The sequence below is a fragment of the Felis catus genome, chromosome B2 (assembly GCF_018350175.1).
Source record: "Felis catus isolate Fca126 chromosome B2, F.catus_Fca126_mat1.0, whole genome shotgun sequence".
In the NCBI taxonomy this organism is placed as follows: Eukaryota; Metazoa; Chordata; class Mammalia; order Carnivora; family Felidae; genus Felis; species Felis catus.
In genome coordinates, this window is record NC_058372.1 from 104,159,197 (window position 1) to 104,178,768 (window position 19,572).

At 38.0% G+C, this 19,572-nt stretch overlaps 1 protein-coding gene across 1 annotated transcript in view; it reads right to left on the reverse strand.

Moving 5' to 3' along the window:
• Window positions 1-19,572, reverse strand: part of FRK (fyn related Src family tyrosine kinase) — a 109,234-nt gene that overhangs the window by 50,162 nt on the left and 39,500 nt on the right. The window contains exon 2 of the mRNA XM_003986478.5: window positions 8,053-8,174. Within this exon, the coding sequence (XP_003986527.2) occupies window positions 8,053-8,174 (122 nt within the window). The remainder of the gene's footprint in view (window positions 1-8,052; window positions 8,175-19,572) is intronic.

A 19,572-nucleotide genomic window follows, 5' to 3' on the forward strand; every position in this document is an offset into this window, starting at 1 on the left:
ACAAAACCGACTAAGACAGTAATGCTGAGTTGTTTGTTTAACCAGAAGAATGGGTGAAAAACACAATCACAAGAGGGCAAAGTGCTCGTTCCTTTCTTTCTATGAGGTTAAATTCACTCAGTTTGCAACACACTATCATTGTCTGTCATCTTCCATCTGTACAACATTTGCTGTGCTGCAAGCAGCTGTCCCATTTGGATGCAGAAAAGGAGGGGACTACACATGGTTGCCGAGGGACAGCCCGAATCCCCTGTCATTCTACTCAGGAGGGCAATGGCTGCCTGGTTTCCTGGTAGCTGCATGTCCTGGCTCTCTAAGACAGCAACACACACTGAGCACAGGTCAGATCATCCCCCCTCCTCCTTCGTCGCTAGCCCTGATCTGATGTGAAAGTCAAAATCTGCTCCTGCCACTTATGTCAGATCATCTACAGTCACACTGAAGTCGGGAGAATATCCACCCGGAGTCTGACAAATTATCGATTGATAGACTCAGTTTCCAGAGCCGCTCTGATTCTGGCTTATGTATGTTCTTGAGTAGAAAACAGGAGGATGCTAACTCAAATAATTCTTACCTAGCCACTACCTCCATCTAGAAGTATAAAAATGGGACAAAATATAAATAAGAATACACTTAATGTGGCAACTAATAAAATGAAAAAAAAAATAACGGAATGGAAGACTTCATGAATTACAAAAAGGAAACAATTTCACCGACCTCCACATGACTTATCAACTTCCTACTTATTTATTTAATATCTGAAATGTATTATTATAAGGTTACATTCAAAAAGCAATAATATGCATCATTTCTTTTATTGTGTTTTCCTCCAAATAGCTCAAAATATTCATACAGAGAGGGTTTTTTTTAATAAATAAAACAAGGTAAGCAAAACCAGAAAAGAAAATGTAGATAAGTTAGTATGTAGTATTCACAGACAAGTGAAAGAAGAATGCTAAAGAACTGTGGCTTCTAGAAATGTTAGTCATAGATTTTCAATAGAGAAGATTTTTCCATGAGCCAGTGCTCTAGAGAAAAGATTCTTTGTCTATGCATCTCTTTGTGTCTGTATATGTACAGACATAAACACAGATATATGCACTAGATAATAAAATGTTAATTTAACTTTATAGAGTATTTAAAACATTTGAAATATAATTTATCAGTAGTAGTGTTAAGAAAAGGAAATGTTAAGAAATATCATAACTCACAAAAAAAGCCACTTGCTACTACAGGCAATGATATTTGCAATTAAGCTGGATACAACTAAATTATGACTTTAATTAAAAGGCATTTTCTAAGATGGCACCAACATGTTTAAAATTTAATATATTTTATATGAGATACTGGAGTTATTAACATAAAAATTTCTTTCTGCAGCATGTGCACTTTTTAAAAAGCAAAACATCTTTAACCAATATCAAAATGCTCCCAGAATCCATAGAAGTTTCATTGCATAATAAATTCAAGGAGCAATCTTTTCTAACCATTTAATATGGGCTCCTACTTGGGAGATACAATTGTATTTACATTCATGGTTAATAGTAATAGAACTGTTGACACACTCTTGTGGCCACTATGTCCACATTAATTTTAAGTGAAGAATGAATGGATAGCTCAGGGGACTGGTAACAAAACACACAGCCTTTTGCCATTGGGCCAGCAACACATTAGAACGAGTCAGCAGATCTCAAAAAGTTTGGGTGCAATAATGGCATCTCAGTGGTCAACGGAAGTGAGTTTGGGTCTGACCCCTATGCCAGCAGAGAGACAGAGGCCACAATAGACGTGATGTCCTTTTCCAATTTTGTCTGCTCTACAAAAGTCTTATTGCCTGGAAACAACTAACCTGTCAAGGTTAGAAATAGTCTGTCTAAAATAAGCCTGAAGCACAGCAAATAAGAGGATTATTTGTGATCTTGCGTGGTCCAGATTTTAGAAGTTTAAGAAAGTGACAATGGTCTTGCTTGTCTTTGTTCCTGGTAGACTATAGGGTAAAGAGGTAAGTATTTGAGCCTCTACTGGCTTTACAAAGTATATGGCAACTATGGAGATAGAGGAGAAGAATGTACCAGAAAAAAAGTGTCTGTCTTCTGCCCAACGAGTTTATAATCTAGTGTGAGAAGCACATATTTACCTACAGTGAAAGAGTTATTCATAAATATAGATGAATCTTTGAATACGTAAGTTCCATGTGAAGGATACACACAAGGTCAACATGAAAGGGTATGCATCTTCCCTAATGATGCCACTGTTGTTCTCATTACCTTTTGAATTACCATCAGAATTAATTTATAAGACATGCAGAAATATTGAAAAAGTTACAGCACTTTGTATCCATGGTATCACTCAGGTTACTCATCCATATTATTCAGAAAGTTGCTTGAGATAATTCTGGCCACTTTCAAGTATCAAAGTTGCCCTCAGTGAATGAACACAGAGTTGCCCCAGCTAAGGGCCTTTAACAAAAGTGATATCCTTTCTGTAAGACACTTTTACCATCTGTGCAATACTTTAAGCAATGGCATTCTATTACTTTGAAGAGTGGGGCACCTGGGTGGCTTAGCTGGTTAAGCCTCTGACTGTTGATCTCCACTCAGGTCAGAATCTGACCGTTCATGAGTTCAAGCCTCCCATCGGGCTCTGCACTGACAATGCAGAGTCTGCTGAAGATTCTTTCTCTCTCTGCCCCTATCTTGCTCTCTCTCTCTCTCTCTCTCAAAATAAATAAATTCTAAAAAATGTATTACTTTGAAAGGCAAAACATGTATTTGGTCTAAGTATTTCAGTATATTTACTTTAAAATTAAAATATATCCCAGGGTGCCTGGGTGACTCAGTCAGTTGAGAGTCAGACTCTTGATTTCAGCTCAGGTCACGATCTCGCAGTTTGTGAGTTCAAACCCTGCGTCGGGCTCCACACTGACAGTGCAGAGCCTGCTTGGGATATTTTCTCTCTCTCTCTCAAAACAAATAAATAAAACTTTAAATAAATAAATAAAATTAAAAATACGTCCCTACAGAGGCCTATTTTATATTCTGAAGAAGGGACTTCATAGTAATCACAAAGTATCATAAAAGTCATGCATATTCCATGGGACCTACATGTTCACTGTAATGGAAATTTATCCTAGAAGCACTCTGCTCAAATTCAAAAACAAGTCAAAAAAGAGATGGTGGCGACTTGTATGTCCACCATATGTCCATTGCTTCAAACATCTCTAAGCTTTCTCCCCTTGGTCTTCTCCCCTCTCTCCCTGTAAGCCATCTCCTCCTATATACCTCATTTTGACTAAAGTCACATTGTTCCCCCATTACTCAAGTCAGAGGTACAAGAGTCATCCTAATTTTTCTGCATCCTGATTATACCCTACTTCTGATCAACTACCAACTCCCGTCAGTTCCATCTTCTAAATATTTCTCACTTCCATTTCCTACTCTCCATTCGCCATACCTCTGCCCCGCTTCAGGCTGTCATCATTGGAGATAAGCAGGACTCTCTAGTAAAGAACCCTAGGAGCTGTTTCTTGATTGTGTGGTGAGGGCCCACTGAGCCGGTTTCACTGTCACCCCCTATGGCCAGCAAAAGGGACTGCACCCGACCACAACTTGCAACAGGCCCCATGGTTTCCTCAGACAAAAAATGAACTGCAGTTTCCCACAGTGCCCAAAGCCCATACGTGCTGGGATTTCCAAATAGCCCTGCAAGTAGTTGATACCCACACTCAGACTGCTTAGCACCAAAGCAAAGACTGCTGTTGTGAGTCCTCAGTGATTCCCACACTTGCCTCATAAGAAAAGGAGAGCAACAGAGGGGCCCTGTGGTTTCTGGGGATACCCTGTGCCAGGGAAGAACCTTGGTGTGACCAGCTGAGTTTGGGTCCCATCGGTCCTCTGTGCAGAATGCTGATGAACTCTGCTGCCTTGCACCTGTGATTGCAAACAGCTGCAAGGGATGCCACCGTATTTGCCCTAACACTCCTCAGACTATCACCTGCAAAACTCATCCCTTCTCCATATACTCTGAAAGGTCAGACCAGGTCACTTTCTGTCTAAAATTTCCCTCTGTAGAACAAGATCCAAATTCTTCACGTGGTCTACAAGGCCCTGAACAGTCTAGCTCCAACCTTCCTTTCCAGGTTCATTTTCTGCCATTCCTTCTCTCCTCTTCTCCATCCCTGCTACACACACACACACACACACACACACACACACACACACACACACCAGGCATACAACTCCATTCACTTGCCTTGCCAGGAATAATCATTCCCACACTGCTACCTGGTAACAATCATTGGTCCAGAACACAAATGCTTCCTCCTCTGTGAAACCTTCTTGTTCCCCCTCAGAGACTGGGCCCCTGCCTCCACTCCTCTCACTAGACAGCTGTACCTTCTGAAGACTGGGTCCAGGGACTGTGCCTTGCTGCCTTTGCTGCCCTTCCCCTAGCAGAGGCCTGGCACATGGTAGGCACTCAAATGTTGCTGAAGAAATAAGCAAATGTATACATAAGTGATATCAACTTCTAAATGCATCTCCCTTAATATTGCTGATGAGCTTTTCTTGCCTCGTGTCCTCAATGTAGTCATTTTTCAACTATCTCCAATCTGTTATCGTTTGCTCTTAAAAGGGTTTCATTGACAAGGAATCTGGAATTCTCTCTACAACTTTAGAGGTTTTTATATGCAGAGTTGCCTAAGGTAAAATTACAATGTGCAATGCAGAATCTCTTCTGAAAAACCCACCTGCAGCTCAATTTTAGCCTTCAAAGTGTATTTTCCTTAAAGTGTACTTTAAACAGTAATATAAATGCTTACAGAACTCCAAACAGCAAATTAATATTAATGGTAATAACAATAATAATTCCTCTGAAGTACTTGATTGAAGTCAAAAGATAGCCCAACAAGTTGACATGCAATCGAAATTTTATATTTTTCATCAGAAAAACAATTCACTACCAATGACAAATAACAGTAGGGCTACTAAAACTACCTGTCATGCATCTAATGAAGACAGATTCTCTGGCTACCACATATAATATGTAATATCCAAAAGTGCAGCTGTAATTCACAGCTAATTAGTGCCTTGCTGTTAGGAGAAGTGTCATGGCCCTAACTCTCTTTCCAGATCTACTCAGACCTCATCAGAGCCGACAGCCATGCAAGGATCACAACAAACCAATTAGCACCCACCCCAACCTTGGGCCGCTGCTTCGAGCCCGCCCCAGCATCAATAAATCATGCTTCTTCATGAAGCTCTTCTCTGACAGCTGCAAGCCATTGCCGCCCAAGGAATAAAGACAATACTTCTAAGGAAAACTCACGTAGGAAAGACAGAGATAGAAAAGGGGTATTATTGGCCCTCCTTTGGCAGCATAGCAGTCAGCAAAATTGAAGACCATCAATTCAGGCTGATTAAGGGGACAACTGCACTAGAAAATAAATCTATGACGGGTATATCTGAAGGTCCTTAGTGGTAATCAACAGTCAGTAGTTGGGTTGTTTGTTTGTTTGTTTTAATGTAGACATATTGAAGACCTTTTCTTTCCATTTTTCTCTTGGATAGCCCTCCTTCCGGCTAATAAGAAAATTTTCCTTTCAGTAGAATATAATGGCCTGCATTTACTTTGTCCCCCAGTGAATACACAGCAATCAGATAATTCATTTGAAAGACTCTAAATTGTTTGACTTCATTCAAAAAGAATCCATAATGATATGCTGGTTTCCGAGCAAGGCCTACAAAGCTTCCTAGATCCATAAGCAAGCGCTAGAGTATTCTCAGCACATAACAGCCAATATCCTTGTAATTTTGTTCTAAGCCCGTAAAGCTGTTTTGTTCCATAATATTCTACTTAGAAAGTGTTCAGAATAGTCACTGTAGTCTGGGCATTATTCAAAGATATGACTCAAGCAATTCTACTTTTAGTTTGTTTTCCTCATAGAAATACTCTTCTTCTCTGTGTTTAATGCTAATCTAAAACATTTAATCTCACTTTTAGCCAAATAATGATTACCTAATTTTACATATAAGTATTGGGAAAGCCAAATAAACAAACATGGATACATTTAAATGAGAAATCCTCTTATATCTCTTCTTATCATTAAGCATAGAGATTTCCAAAAGACATATTTTTCTTCCTCTGAGTAAATATTCTCATGGAAATTTTCAAATATTTATCTATAAGGATGTCCACTATATCGTATTTCATAACAGCAAAATAACTAAAAATAATGAAAATATACAAAATATGAAATAGATTAATACCCGTTCAATAGATACCCATTCGATGGAAGATTGCAGGGTTTCTAAAAATAATGATATAGACAAATATTAAAGGACATGCAAAAAATATTCAAGGATACTGAAAGAATAAGAAAAATGGAGCCTAGAACCATTGTGTGCGTTTGTACACATACAAATAGGTGTGTATATACACACACATATTTATACATATTTTTCTGTACAAGGTGATCTCAATTTATTTTCTGAATATGAGTGTGTGTGTTTGTTTAAATAAATATGTTTAAAGGTTAAGCACAGAAAAAAAGCTTGCCAGAAAAGCTATTCAAATATTAAAAATATATCTTCAGAAGGTGATATTTTAGATTATGATATCTTAGATTATTTTAGATAGTTCATATAAAAGTGTTTATACTGCTTTCATAATCAGAAAAAGGTTATTATACCTAATAAAATATTCACTTATGTCACCTGGGTATATATAGGTGTGCACTGGTATGAAGTCACAGGCTGATAGGGCATCAATTCTGAGTGGCTAATGCCCAACCTGTATCAGTCATTAAATTCTTTGATTATTACCTTAGATATAAGCAAGATTGGAAAGGTCAGAGGCTCATCCTACTTGGGTACATTTCAAAAATAGTAACCAGAAGAGCATCCTCTAAGTAGGGGTGGAGCTGGAACCAAACAATTTGACATCAATATTAACTTGACATCAATATTAACTTTATGCTGGAATAGGCAGGGGCTGAAGGATGGAGCCTCTGAAAAAAAAACTGCCTCAACACCACTGTCCTTAATCCTTTCCAGCTCCAATCCATCTGCCCTAATATTTGGGACTTCCTGGTGTGAGGAAGAAAACTGGGGACCAAACACATATAGTCTGGCCTGAGTTCAGGTCCAATCAAAGTTCCTAGGACACGTGGGCTCAGGGCCTGCTTCACTACTGCACCATGAAGGCCATGCTGACTTCCAGCTCAGGGAGCCAGGCAGACACAATAAGATATGATAAACATTTACCACAGGGCCAACAGGGATAAAGGAAGGCAAAATCTCTTCCCCTAAAAGGTTTATGTCTAGTTGGAGAAACAGAGTACACACTTTAAAGGGCATAATAACATACAATGGGCCCGGACAATACAGAGGTCAGAGCACAGCAAGGAGAGAAAAAGTCTCATGTGACAGATGAGTCTAAATGGTCTTTAAGAAAGGACATTCAATAGCTTTGCAACCTACACTGAGAGACAGATTCATGAAAGCAGAAACATGCATATTAGCACCTGTAACTATTAAAGATAATTCTCAGGCCTTTCCTCCTTCCTAAGACAATGTAAAGTCAACATGTATTTGACTCTTTAGCTGAAAAACTACATTTAACCAAATTTTACAAGTCATGGGATTAACCAAATGCATTTGTATCCAACATTTCAATTCATTTTCTATCGACCAGGCAAAGACAAATGAAATGCAAAAATCAAAACTGTATTGTGGAAAGATCAAATTTGACAACAATGTAGTTTCTACTTTTTGCTTATCATTTCCCTAGAAGGAGAAACCCCTAGATAATACAAAAGTGAGAAAATGCAGCCAGACCTATTTAATCTTCATTTCATATGGAAACTTCTATCCATAGTTAGAAACTGTTTGTTAATTTCTATATTACTCTTGGGTAGTTCAGATTTAATTTTGGTACTTACTATGAAAATAAGAAATAAGGCAAATTTCAAATTAACCTGTCCATGTTCACACAGCAGGTTCATGACTACAGACTCTCAAACCCATATTTAGAGCACACAAACAATGCCCATACCTGAAAGGGCGAAATCTCCTTTCTGGCTTTCACTCTCTCTGATTAGAAAGGCACCAGTCTGGTTTTCTGAATATAATAGTTGTTTTTCTGCATCTGTTCTCTTGATTGCTCCAAAGAACCACCTAAAAAGAAACAGGTGTAAACTTTAGTTAACCAATCAACCATTATTTTTTAAAGAACAGGAAGTTTGGCAAGAAGTATTCTAACATCAGAAATGTTTAGTATTCTTTAGTGAAACTATCACAGGTATAAATGGTAGCTTTTGATACTTGAGATGATTTTTCTGGATGTCTGTAACCCTCACCAGGACTCTTTTAAAAATGATAAAGTAAGAATTTGGCTGATGCCTGCTACCACGTCCCTTCTCACATCTGCATTCTGTCTGAGATGTCATGTGTCCTCCTTCTGTCAAATCCAAAGCCTCCAGGGTGGGCCTGCCATTTGAGCCCGCTGGGTTCCATGCTCTACAATTACTCATCATCACCATCAAACTGTTCGCTGCCTCACCCAACACTTTCTAGGTGTTAGGAGGCAAACATTCCAATCAAAGGATTCATACATTTCACATTAAAGTGTAGACAATTAAAAACGTAGTTTTCTGGACATTAATTCCCTCCCCTCATCCATTACTACCTAAACCTACCATAAGATGCAATGATTTTGCATGTTTAGGAGGAATTTATCAAATATAAAGGAAACTTTCATTGGTGGAGACATTATGTGAAAAAGATACTTCCATCTGGGAAGTGTCTTCTTAGGGCCACCCCCACTTCTTATCTTTACCCTCCTATCCTGAACATTCCAGAAATATGAGTCAGATACTGAACACACAAATGTGTGAATGTGAGCAACCCTGGCAAAGAATTATGGATTTTAACATGAAAGCCAGTCTAAGATGTATATCGAGTCGGTAGACACCAAGGTGATACTAAGAGGAAGCTGAGAAAATATGCTTTTCACTAATGACCTCCCACTCTGGGGTCAAAAAGTTGAACTTTATCATCTAAGATTTTAGACAAAACATTTATCCGTTCAGGTATCATCTTCTTATTTTTGTTAATGTTTATTTTTGAGAGAGAGAGAGACAGAGTGAAAGTGGGGGAGGAGCAGAAAGAGAGACACAGAATCCGAAGCAGGCTCCAGGCTCTGAGCTGTCAGCACAGACCCCGAGGCAGGGCTCAAACCCACAAACTGTGAGATCATGACCTGAGCCAAAACCGGACACCCAACCGACTAAGCCACCCGGGCACCCCTTCAGGTACCATCTTCTAAAATGTAGACACTCAAAGAGAGAAAATATAGGCTTGAAGGAAGAAATACAGGCTGTGTGAGGAACTGTAGGCTGTTAGAGGATATACAGGCCATCAGAAATTGGCTCCAATTGGTTTGACATGTCATGGATATTGGGGAGTATGAGTGCACTGAGGGTGATACAATTGGAAGGAAGAGGGGAAAGGAAGTGAAAAGAGAGACCTTAAACTATAATCATTACCTGACACAGCCAAGGTATTTGTTTACCATTTTGCCAATCAAGTTTCTAATTACACAGTATTAATTACACCAGTCAGGATATACCGGGTTTCATAGGAGTAATGAACAATGCCAAAAAATCTCCATGGCTTAAGATGACAAAGATCTGTTTTTCATTCAGCTGCATGTCTACCAAAGGTCACTTGGGGCTCTACTCTGTGTCTATCTCTATGTCTACCAGGGCATTTCCATCTCCATGCTTCCACGATTGCTGAGGCAGGAGATAAAACATGTGGCAAATCACAGGCTGGTTCCTGGAGCTTCTATTTAAAGCTTCTACATAAGAATGAAGCCATTGCAAATAAGTCATATGTTTGTGCCCAAATGCAAAGAGAGTAGGAAATGCAATCCCACTGTTTCCCAGAAGGCAAGAGAGCTGGAATCATTTGGTAGACTACACTAATGACTGCCACACTGATTCAACAGCAAGGACCAAATTGATGTCCACAGACTATTGTTTACCTGACTGAAATTATAGAAGGCATGGAAACATTCCAAGGGGCTATGTAACGAATTCATAGAAAAATTTAAAAATGCATGCTTTTCTACAACTGCAGAAATCAGTCAATAGAATAATGGAACAACAACAACAAAACTAATTAATTAATTAATTTAAAAAAATTTGAGCAGACCCAAACACACAAATTAGAGGTAAAAGAATGGATAATTCAGGGGCACCTGGGTGGCTCAGTTGGCTAAGCGTCCGACTTCAGCTCAGGTCATGATCTCACCACTCATGAGTTCAAGCCCCACGTCGAGCTATGTGCTGACAGCTCAGAGCCTGGAGCCTGTTTTGGATTCTGTGTCTCCCTCTCTCTCTGACCCTTCCTGGCTTGCAGTGTCTGTCTCTCAAAAATTAAAATAAACATTAAAAAAATTTTTTTAAGAATGGATTATTCAATAACAAATGCCAGTACCACAAATAATCCATATGGAAAAAATTAATTGATGCTATCTACAACATACAACATAGTCCTACATAAAGACCTAGTGTAAAAAGCAATCTTTAAAACTTTCTGAGGACACCAGACTAAGGAAGTTTTCTTAGATAAGAGAAAAAGAAAAAGACATAAAAACCTTAAGGGAAAAAAATTGATAATATTTCTTACACTACAAAAACTTCAACAACTGCAAGATTACCGTGAAACAAAATTAAAATACAAGCCACAGACCTGGAGAAAATATTCGCAAAGTATATAACCAAGAACAGGGATAGTGGTCAGATTACATAGAGACTTATAATCGATATTTTTAAAAAAAGAGACAAAACAGTAGAAAAATTGGCATAGCATAATTGTACAGTTCACAGAAAAGGAAAACCCAATTACTAATAAAAATAAGAAAAGAAGCACAGTCTCTATCGGTGCCAATAATTAGGAATATTAGGAATATTAAATATTAAAACAATGAAATGTCACACTTCGAGCTGGACAAAATTTAAAACATTTACATTCAGGTATTGGAAAAAAATGTGAAGCAAGAACCTTCATACAGTACTAGATGCAATGTCATCTGGTACAACTACTCCAGAGAGCAATTTGACAATATCTAATAAGGCTACATATTCGTATACTATTCAATTTCACTTCTAGATTACACACTATATGTGCTCAAGGAAATAAATCGTGACAGCATTCACTAAAGAATTCTAGCATTGAAAAATTGGAAACAATCTAAATGTCCACTGTAAGGGAATAGATAAACAAACTTGGTTATAGATATAAGACAGAATACCACACAGTAATTAAAACAAGTAAATTGTTCAGGGACAAAAGGGAGTTGAAGAGTGATACATACTCTTACAAAGCCATTTACATAAAGTTTAAGTCAACACATAAAAAACACTACATATTTTTATGGACAGTTGAATGCTTGATGAAAGCTAATAGTTAATAAGTAATAGTATTTTTTTAGTCCATTTCCAGAAATGGCGACGTTTCTTCACACAAATGTCTTAAGCACATTAGCAACATGGGTCAAATATACTGATCAACCCCAATGCATTTTCCTGATTCTGAGTGCATTAATTATGGCATCAACATTAAAATGTTTGCTCTAAATGTAAATATTTAAACCTTTACAAGAATTATAATTTATCTAGCAGATTAAATTCTTAGAAGTATGATTATGTCTCATATATCTCATTATTTTCAAGAATAAATATTCCATTATATGTTTTAGATACATACATTACATTTGTATTTTGGATAATTCTGTAAATGATGTATTTTCTCTGCCCAATATATGTATAAACATAAGGAATCTACTCCTGAAACCATTGTTTCACTATATGCTAACTAATTTGGATGTAAATTTTAAAAAATAAAAAATAAAAATAAAAAATATATGTACAAATAAGCAGTTTTTGTAAATCAAATGGTTAAAGATATAGTAATTTTACAACATTTATAGAAAGGAACTCTGCAGTAATTTTTTTTGAAAAATCCTTTTATATGTCACCAATTTTAGATTCTTGAATAATAGTTTGGTACACTCATTTTACAAGGCAAATCACACCAGCACTGAATCCACAGTAACAATGAAATGCATGTAAATATTTGATTGGATCCATCAACTCAGTTAATACCTGGACTTTTATTTGGCCGGCTACCATCAGGAAGTGAATATAAATAAAACAATTGTTTTCTGCATGTAGTTGCATTACAATGCCATCTTTCATACTCAGTGGTGACGCAACCACTATAAACTGAATCGTAAGAGCATGTGCTGCAGCACAGACTAATGGGAAAACGATAGGTCTTTCCACCATCTGCACATGGGAGAATTGTTCCTTAATTTGTGGTTTGAGCCCATGGCAGAACTGTCATTCTCTGTTCTGCACATTAGAGTCCCTGTTGGGCCCATCCTGGAAGGTCACGCACACCCCAGCCCTGCGTGTCCGCCACAGCCACTCTCAGCGCTTTCAGCTGTAGTTCTTGTGTGCAGTAAACAGTGAGTGCAGAGAAGGGATCAGGATACCGTAGGGCGCATCAGGGAGAGTCTTACAAATCAGCGATCCTCCAAGTGTGGTCTCTGGATCGGGAGCATCAGCATGCAAACTTGTTAGAAAAGGAAATTTGCAAGCACGTCCCATATCTACTGATTCAGAGACTGTGGGATGTTGCCCAGCAATCTGGGTTTTAATAGATCCCCAGGTGCAGCTGATGCACAGTAAAATTTGAGAACTACTGAGTTATAGGAATAGTAAAAAAAATTAAAAATTTATATGAGACAGCTGAAAATAATAAGTTAGAGTTTGGTTTACATGGGGAAAATTACCCAATAAAATGACACTACACACAGTCGGGCACACACATTTCATTGATCTTTAATGCAACTAACCTGTATTGCTATGCCATACTTGCCATGAAAGAGATCTTGATTAAGAATAACCAAAAAGGGGAAGAAAATGCTTCAACGAGATGAAAATGGAGCGAAAAGCATGATGTCTATTTTGGATGAAAGGAGTATGTGATTGAAGTCTAAGGTTTATTTTGTAAACATTTATCCAGTGTCTATGGTGTGTAAATTCTGTAGCACAGACACAGAAAGATCTGCAAGGCATACTACTGGGTGAAAAAGGGTAAGCTGCAGAGTAATCAAAATATTAATTTTATTTATATCTTAAAAACCAAAAATTACATGTGCTTACTGCTCCGGAGATGAGTGAACAATAACAAAAGTGATGGCAAAAAAAAAAAAAAAGAAAAAAACTTTCACTTCTTACTCTGCATTCTTCTCCATAATTTGGATATTTACAATAATATATTGTTTTATATTATTTTGTAATTCACTTAAAAAATTTAAGAAAGTCATTCAGGAACATGCTATAAAAACTACATACTATAAAAGATCTGAAGCAGAAACTTTGGCAGTTGGAACTGATAGCAGAAAAATCTCAAATCAGTATGAGACAAGTGCTTACGGATGAACAGTGAGACCAACGGAGGAGCAAACATGACCCCAGGGTTCCAAATATAGATGGCTGAAGAACAATGCGCCCAGCAACACATTAAAGGCACAAGAGGATAATGATTAAGAGCTACAGCATCTCACTGGGAACGTTAACTTCCCTGTGCCTGGATTTCGTCATTTGTTAGTGAGAATAATAGTAACTGCCCTGTAGGTTTGTTTTGAAAGTAAGAAAAACAATGTATGTAGAGTGTTTGATGCCTGGACGCATTCTTGCCTGATAAACAGCACCTATTTTAAGAAAACTAATTTAAGGGAGAAATTATTTATTTGGCTTTAGACATGTTAGGTTTGAGGTCATGATGAAACATGAGTAAATATGGGAACGTGATCTCACTTCTCTAGATGTGTTTGTATCGGAAGTTTCCTCCCAAGTGATTTTTCTGTCCTGCCTGTCCTCTCTGGACTAGGACACGCTGCCACCAGGTGGCAGTAGGCCATTTTACTAAGTCAAAAAGGCTAAAGCTATAGTGTAATAACTGGAGGTTCTTTATTTTACAAAAAAAAAAGACAAAATTAGGCTTAAAAAAACAGAATTTATGCATTGTTACCTAATATCAACATATTAGATAATGTAGATGTCGATCAAAATTTAAGAAAATCAACATGTAAACAGATGTGGTGCCTCCGTCAATATTTCTTCATTTCCTCTAATAGTCTTATTCTGTCCACTCTGCTGCCTTAGTGACTAGCACAAAGTAGGTATCTAGCACGCTCATAATTCCAATCAAATGGTGATAGTTTCCTCCTACATTTTTTAAGTAAGCTCTATGCCCAGTGTGGGTCTTGAAATCATGACCCCAAGATCCACCGTCACATGCTCTACAGACTCAGCCAGTCAGGCACCACTCTTCCTATATTTGGAAAAAGAGAAAACCTATTCCCAATAACTGCTGGCTAACATTTACAAAATTTAACATATAATTTCTTTTCCCAATGCCTCCCTTACAGCCAAGACAGCTGGCCTTACACCACAGTAAACAGACCCTGAAAAAACAAGTTTGTAAAACCAGCCCCAGACTACTACTGGTATCCTCCCAGAAACTGCAGAAAGGGAAATGGGTAGATCAGCTTGGCCTATCCACCCATGAGGAAAGTCACCTGGAAGGACTGCCCAGGTGGGAACTCGTGGTTAGGTCTGTCTTTTTGTTGTCCTCACAGTTACACATGTGACAATGGAGAAAACCACCAATCATCTTCACCAGTGTGGCTTGGGGGACATCAGTGACACTAACATTTTTGCAAAACACCTACAGTTTGCAGGGCATAATCATAATCACATTTATTCATTTATTGTGTCTAAACATAAGGCTTGGATCCATGGTCCCTTGAGTTATGGCAGTTCCATAGGACTCACCTGCATCTATCTGGGTTTCAGCAACACTGCCAGGAAAGCCTCTGTGCGGTTCCTTCCTCTCCAGGTAGTCACATCCCTCCCCTTCCTTAGGCTCAGCATCCCACTTGGTTCACAGCAAGTGAGCCCTGACACTCTCTTCCCACTCACAAGCATGAGAAGGGCAAAGAAAAACATAAATAATGCTCATATGTATTTTGTTATTCATTCCTTCCTTTTCATTTCCCTCATCACAACCTTTGTCCAATTTGTCACCACCACTTAGATTACGGCAATATTTTACTATTTGTTCTCTTTAATATTAACAGCTTTTGCTTATTGATCAGGTACAGGGAGCCAGGAACTGCTGCTACAGTGTTGCATGCATTATCTCAGACTCTTCCCCCTTGCTCACGCCCCCACCACTAGATTAATCATTTGATAATATGACCTGGTACATTTCACCAATGCATACACATTAATAAGTTGTTGGGGCGGGGGCGGGGGGTGCCTGGGTGGCTCAGTTGGTTGAGTGTCTGACTTTGGCTCAGGTCATGATCTCATGGTTTGTGGGTTCGAGCCCTGTATTGGGCTCCACACTCACAGCGCAGAGCCTGCTTAGGATTCCCTCTCCCTCCTCTCTCTGTCCCTCCCCAACTTGCAAATGCAGGTGTGCTCTCTCTCTCTTTCTCTCAGAATAAATAAATTTTAAAAATTAAAAAAAAATAGTAAGTTTTAAGGGTTCCCTTTGTTTCTGGAATAAAATCCTTACTGATTTGGAATTTCAGTCTGTCATCAGGACACCAGCCATTTCCTGCACAGTATCTTCCCCACCATCAATTCTTCTCTTCTTACGGTTATTTGTGCTGGCATCACTTAAATTTGCCTGCCCAGAATCCCCACAGTATTCACTGACTACCCTTCTGGTGGTTTTGCATGTAGCATACAAAAGCTATAGCTCCTTTTTTTTTTTTTTTTTTTAAGATTATTCTGTGTTCACTTGAGGCTGACAACCTCCTGGGCACAAAGCCTAACTGAGAACATCACATATGCCTTTTAGAATAGTTAATAAATGCCTGTTGATGAAACAATTAATACATTGTACCTCGATGTGGGGATTTTATATGTCTTTCGGTTTATACTGAATGTTGAACTAGATAAAGCCTGTGTGTTCATGTAATCTTTTATTTGTGCTTGCCACATAGTTCTGGTGTGTTAAGTGCTTAGGGGAGAAGCCTTATCTGCTCTGGGCCAGATTCGAATGTTAATTGGCCACACACCACAAATTCCAATCTGATCACAGTCTTCTCCAAAAGAAAACATTTGCCTATGAACCTAAAGATCGAAAATGAAGCTTATTTTTCTGTCCTCCAGAACACAAGCCTATCAGGGCTGCACACATGTAAAGAATGCGTGACAAAGTGATAATGCCGCCTCCAATATCTGAGGTAGGACTTGCGGTCACATGGAAACCAGGAAGCTCCTTGCGTGGATCATATGATAAAGCTTTGTTGTTTTTGTTGTTGTTGCTATTGTTCACCTGTGTAGTCATCATAAAAGGGGAATTTTGAAGGAACTCTTTAGAGAGGAAGTAAGATGAACTAATTGGTACTTTCACCAGTGGGGAAAGTGTAGTGCTATGTGTTTGTAAGGATATGATTATAACCTGAACCCACTTCCCAGTACTAGTAATCAAAAACTTTTAATGACTCACTTGATTTTTTATAAAGAACATAACAAAGTTCAAATAGGGAGTCAATCTCAAGGTACTGCTTTGGTTTCACAACCGTCTTCTATTTGTGTGAAAGGAAATGGAAGCTGACACTGATTTCTCTTTTAAAAAATAAAGTGTGGGCATATATAATGATATTTCCAATCATCAAGCCTGAAATGTAAGTGTAAATTTTAACCCGTCTGCTTTGTTTTTGTACAACATTTGTGATAGTTTGTCCTAGAAACTAGAGAAATATGGATTAGAGTCAAAAAAAACATTAGTCATGGGGCACCTGGGTGGCTCACTTGGTTAAGTGTCTGACTCCTGAATTCAGTTCAGGTCATGATCTCCTGGTTGGTGAGTTCAAGCCCCGTGTCAGGCTCCGTGCTGACAGCACAGAGCCTGCTTGGGATTTTTTCTCTTTTTTCTCTCTGTCTCTCTTTCTCTGTCTCTCTCAAAATAAATAAATAAACTTCAAAAAAAAAAAAGCATTAATCATTAAGAAGTTTCCATCTTTGTCACATCCAAAGAAAGTAAATGCAATTGATTTTATAATGCTTAGGAAAATGCCTTACTTCACAAAACACCACAAATGTTCACTGCAATTCTTTATTTGAATAAGCTTTTGGGTAGGAGTATGACTTTTGAATAGTTACAGGGCGGACTAATTTCAGAGGTGACTGCTCCACTTAGTTTCCTACCAGAAAAAAACCCACTAGTTATCTCCTCTCATGAAACACTTCCTTTCTCACTTCCAAGATAAAAAAAAATGAAAGGAACTTTTTAATTCACTTAATTTTAAAGAATTTATTTCCCAGTGTCATGAATGATATTCTCTCATCCCACTTCATTTAAACCACTGAGTATTCTTGACAGATCTACAAAATATGGGGCACCTGGCTGGTTCACATGCCAGTGCCATATGTGACTCTTGATCTCGGGGTAGTGTTTTTAAGCCCACGTTGGGCATAGCGCTTATTTTAAAAAATAAAAAATAAAGATCTATAAAATAACTTGCTCTTTGGGATTTTTCATAGAATAAACAAGATCAAATGTTGAGTCTAGTAAGCCAATAGTTCATGTGCCTACCTTGTTCATGATTGGTTAATAATGATATACTCTAGGAACTAGAGGGTATTATGCTAAGTGAAATTAGTCAGAGAAAGACAAATATCTTATGACTTCACTCATAGGACTTTAAGACACAGAACAGATGAACACAAGGGAAGAGAAGCAAAAATAATATAAAAACATGGATGGGGACAAAACATAAGAGACTCTTAAATATGGAGAACAGAGGGTTGCTGGAGAGGTTGTGGGAGTGGGGATAGGCTAAATGGGTAAGGGACATTAAGGGGCATTCAGGAATAAATGATCCTGAAATCATTTTTGCACTATATGGTAACTAATTTGGATGTAAATTAAAAAAATAAAATTAAAATTAAAAAAAATTATATACTCTATATCATCATGTACTTCCATTAAACCCTTTACTCTAAATAAGATAGTAAACATCTTGAAGGTATCTTAACCTTCTTTTTTTTTTTTTTATTTTTTTTCAACGTTTATTTATTTTTGGGACAGAGAGAGACAGAGCATGAACGGGGGAGGGGCAGAGAGAGAGGGAGACACAGAATCCGAAACAGGCTCCAGGCTCTGAGCCATCAGCCCAAAGCCCGACGCGGGGCTCGAACTCACAGACCGCGAGATCGTGACCTGGCTGAAGTCGGACGCTTAATCGACTGCGCCACCCAGGCGCCCCTATCTTAACCTTCTTATTACCCTACAAAGTGATATTAATACAGTTTTCTAAATGCTTCATATGCTAAAATATGTCATTAACATTCATTTCATACTAACTGGAGAACAGATGAAGAATCATAAGAACAAAAGAAGGGTATAGTTCTTTTCCTTTGAAAATTTTAGAGTATCAAGGGAGGGATAAAAGATCATTTCAACTGAGTAATAAATAAAAAAGAAAGTGACAGAAACAAAAGCATTTAAGTGCTAAGGGAACTACAATCCAAGAAATAAACAACCAACAGTGTGTCAATAATGGAAGACATCTTAAAGAAAATAAGGATTCAGAAAAGATGAGAAATCCAAAGAAATGAAGGGCAAGGGTATGTCACAGGTGAAGAACCAGCAACATGTTCATGAGTAGATTGGCTTGAAGGGCAATGAGGGGGAGGAGGGTCAATTAAATGAAGAAGAAACAAAACCAGTTCTTTAATGTTTATCTGCAATTCCATGTAGAAACAACCAACTCTATGTGGGAATTAGATCTTCAGCAAGATAAGATATTCCATCGAAGATTTAACAGTAAAGAATTTTGAGTTCTGGGCACACCTGCAAAAATGACAGGAAAATCTGACCTCTTCTTTAAAAAATTGTTTAGTGAACAAATTTAAGAGGTGAAAATGTGGAAGGTGAGGAAGGGAGAGCAAGAAAGAATTATTCTATGGGAGGAACACAAGAGAGGTGATCAGAATTTTAGAGCTAGAAATAAATTTTTATGAGGGTCCCTGGGTAAGCCTCTGAAACTTATTGTAAATGTGTTTTACTGAGCATGTGCATTCTCTGGGAAGAATCATGTTTCATTAAATTCTCAGTGACGCCTGTGACAGAAACTACCCATCTCCTTCAATAAGGCTAAGTGGTTTTTTTGCTGGTTCACGAAAGAGCTGGTAACAAGGCTATAACCACAGCCTACCACCGTAAAATCCCTCCACTCATTCATTTTTCATTCAACAATTATTTACTGAGCACTTACTATGTGCCAGGCATGGTTCCAGTTAGTAGAAATATAGCAGTGAATGGAACAAACAAAAAGTCCTGTTTTTATGGAGCTCAGATACTAATGGGGAAACATAGACAACGAATTAAAAACATGCATAATTATGCAGTGTGTTTGAAGGTGATAAGTGCAAAAGAGAAAAAAAATGAAGCAAAGTAAGAAGAAAAGAGACTA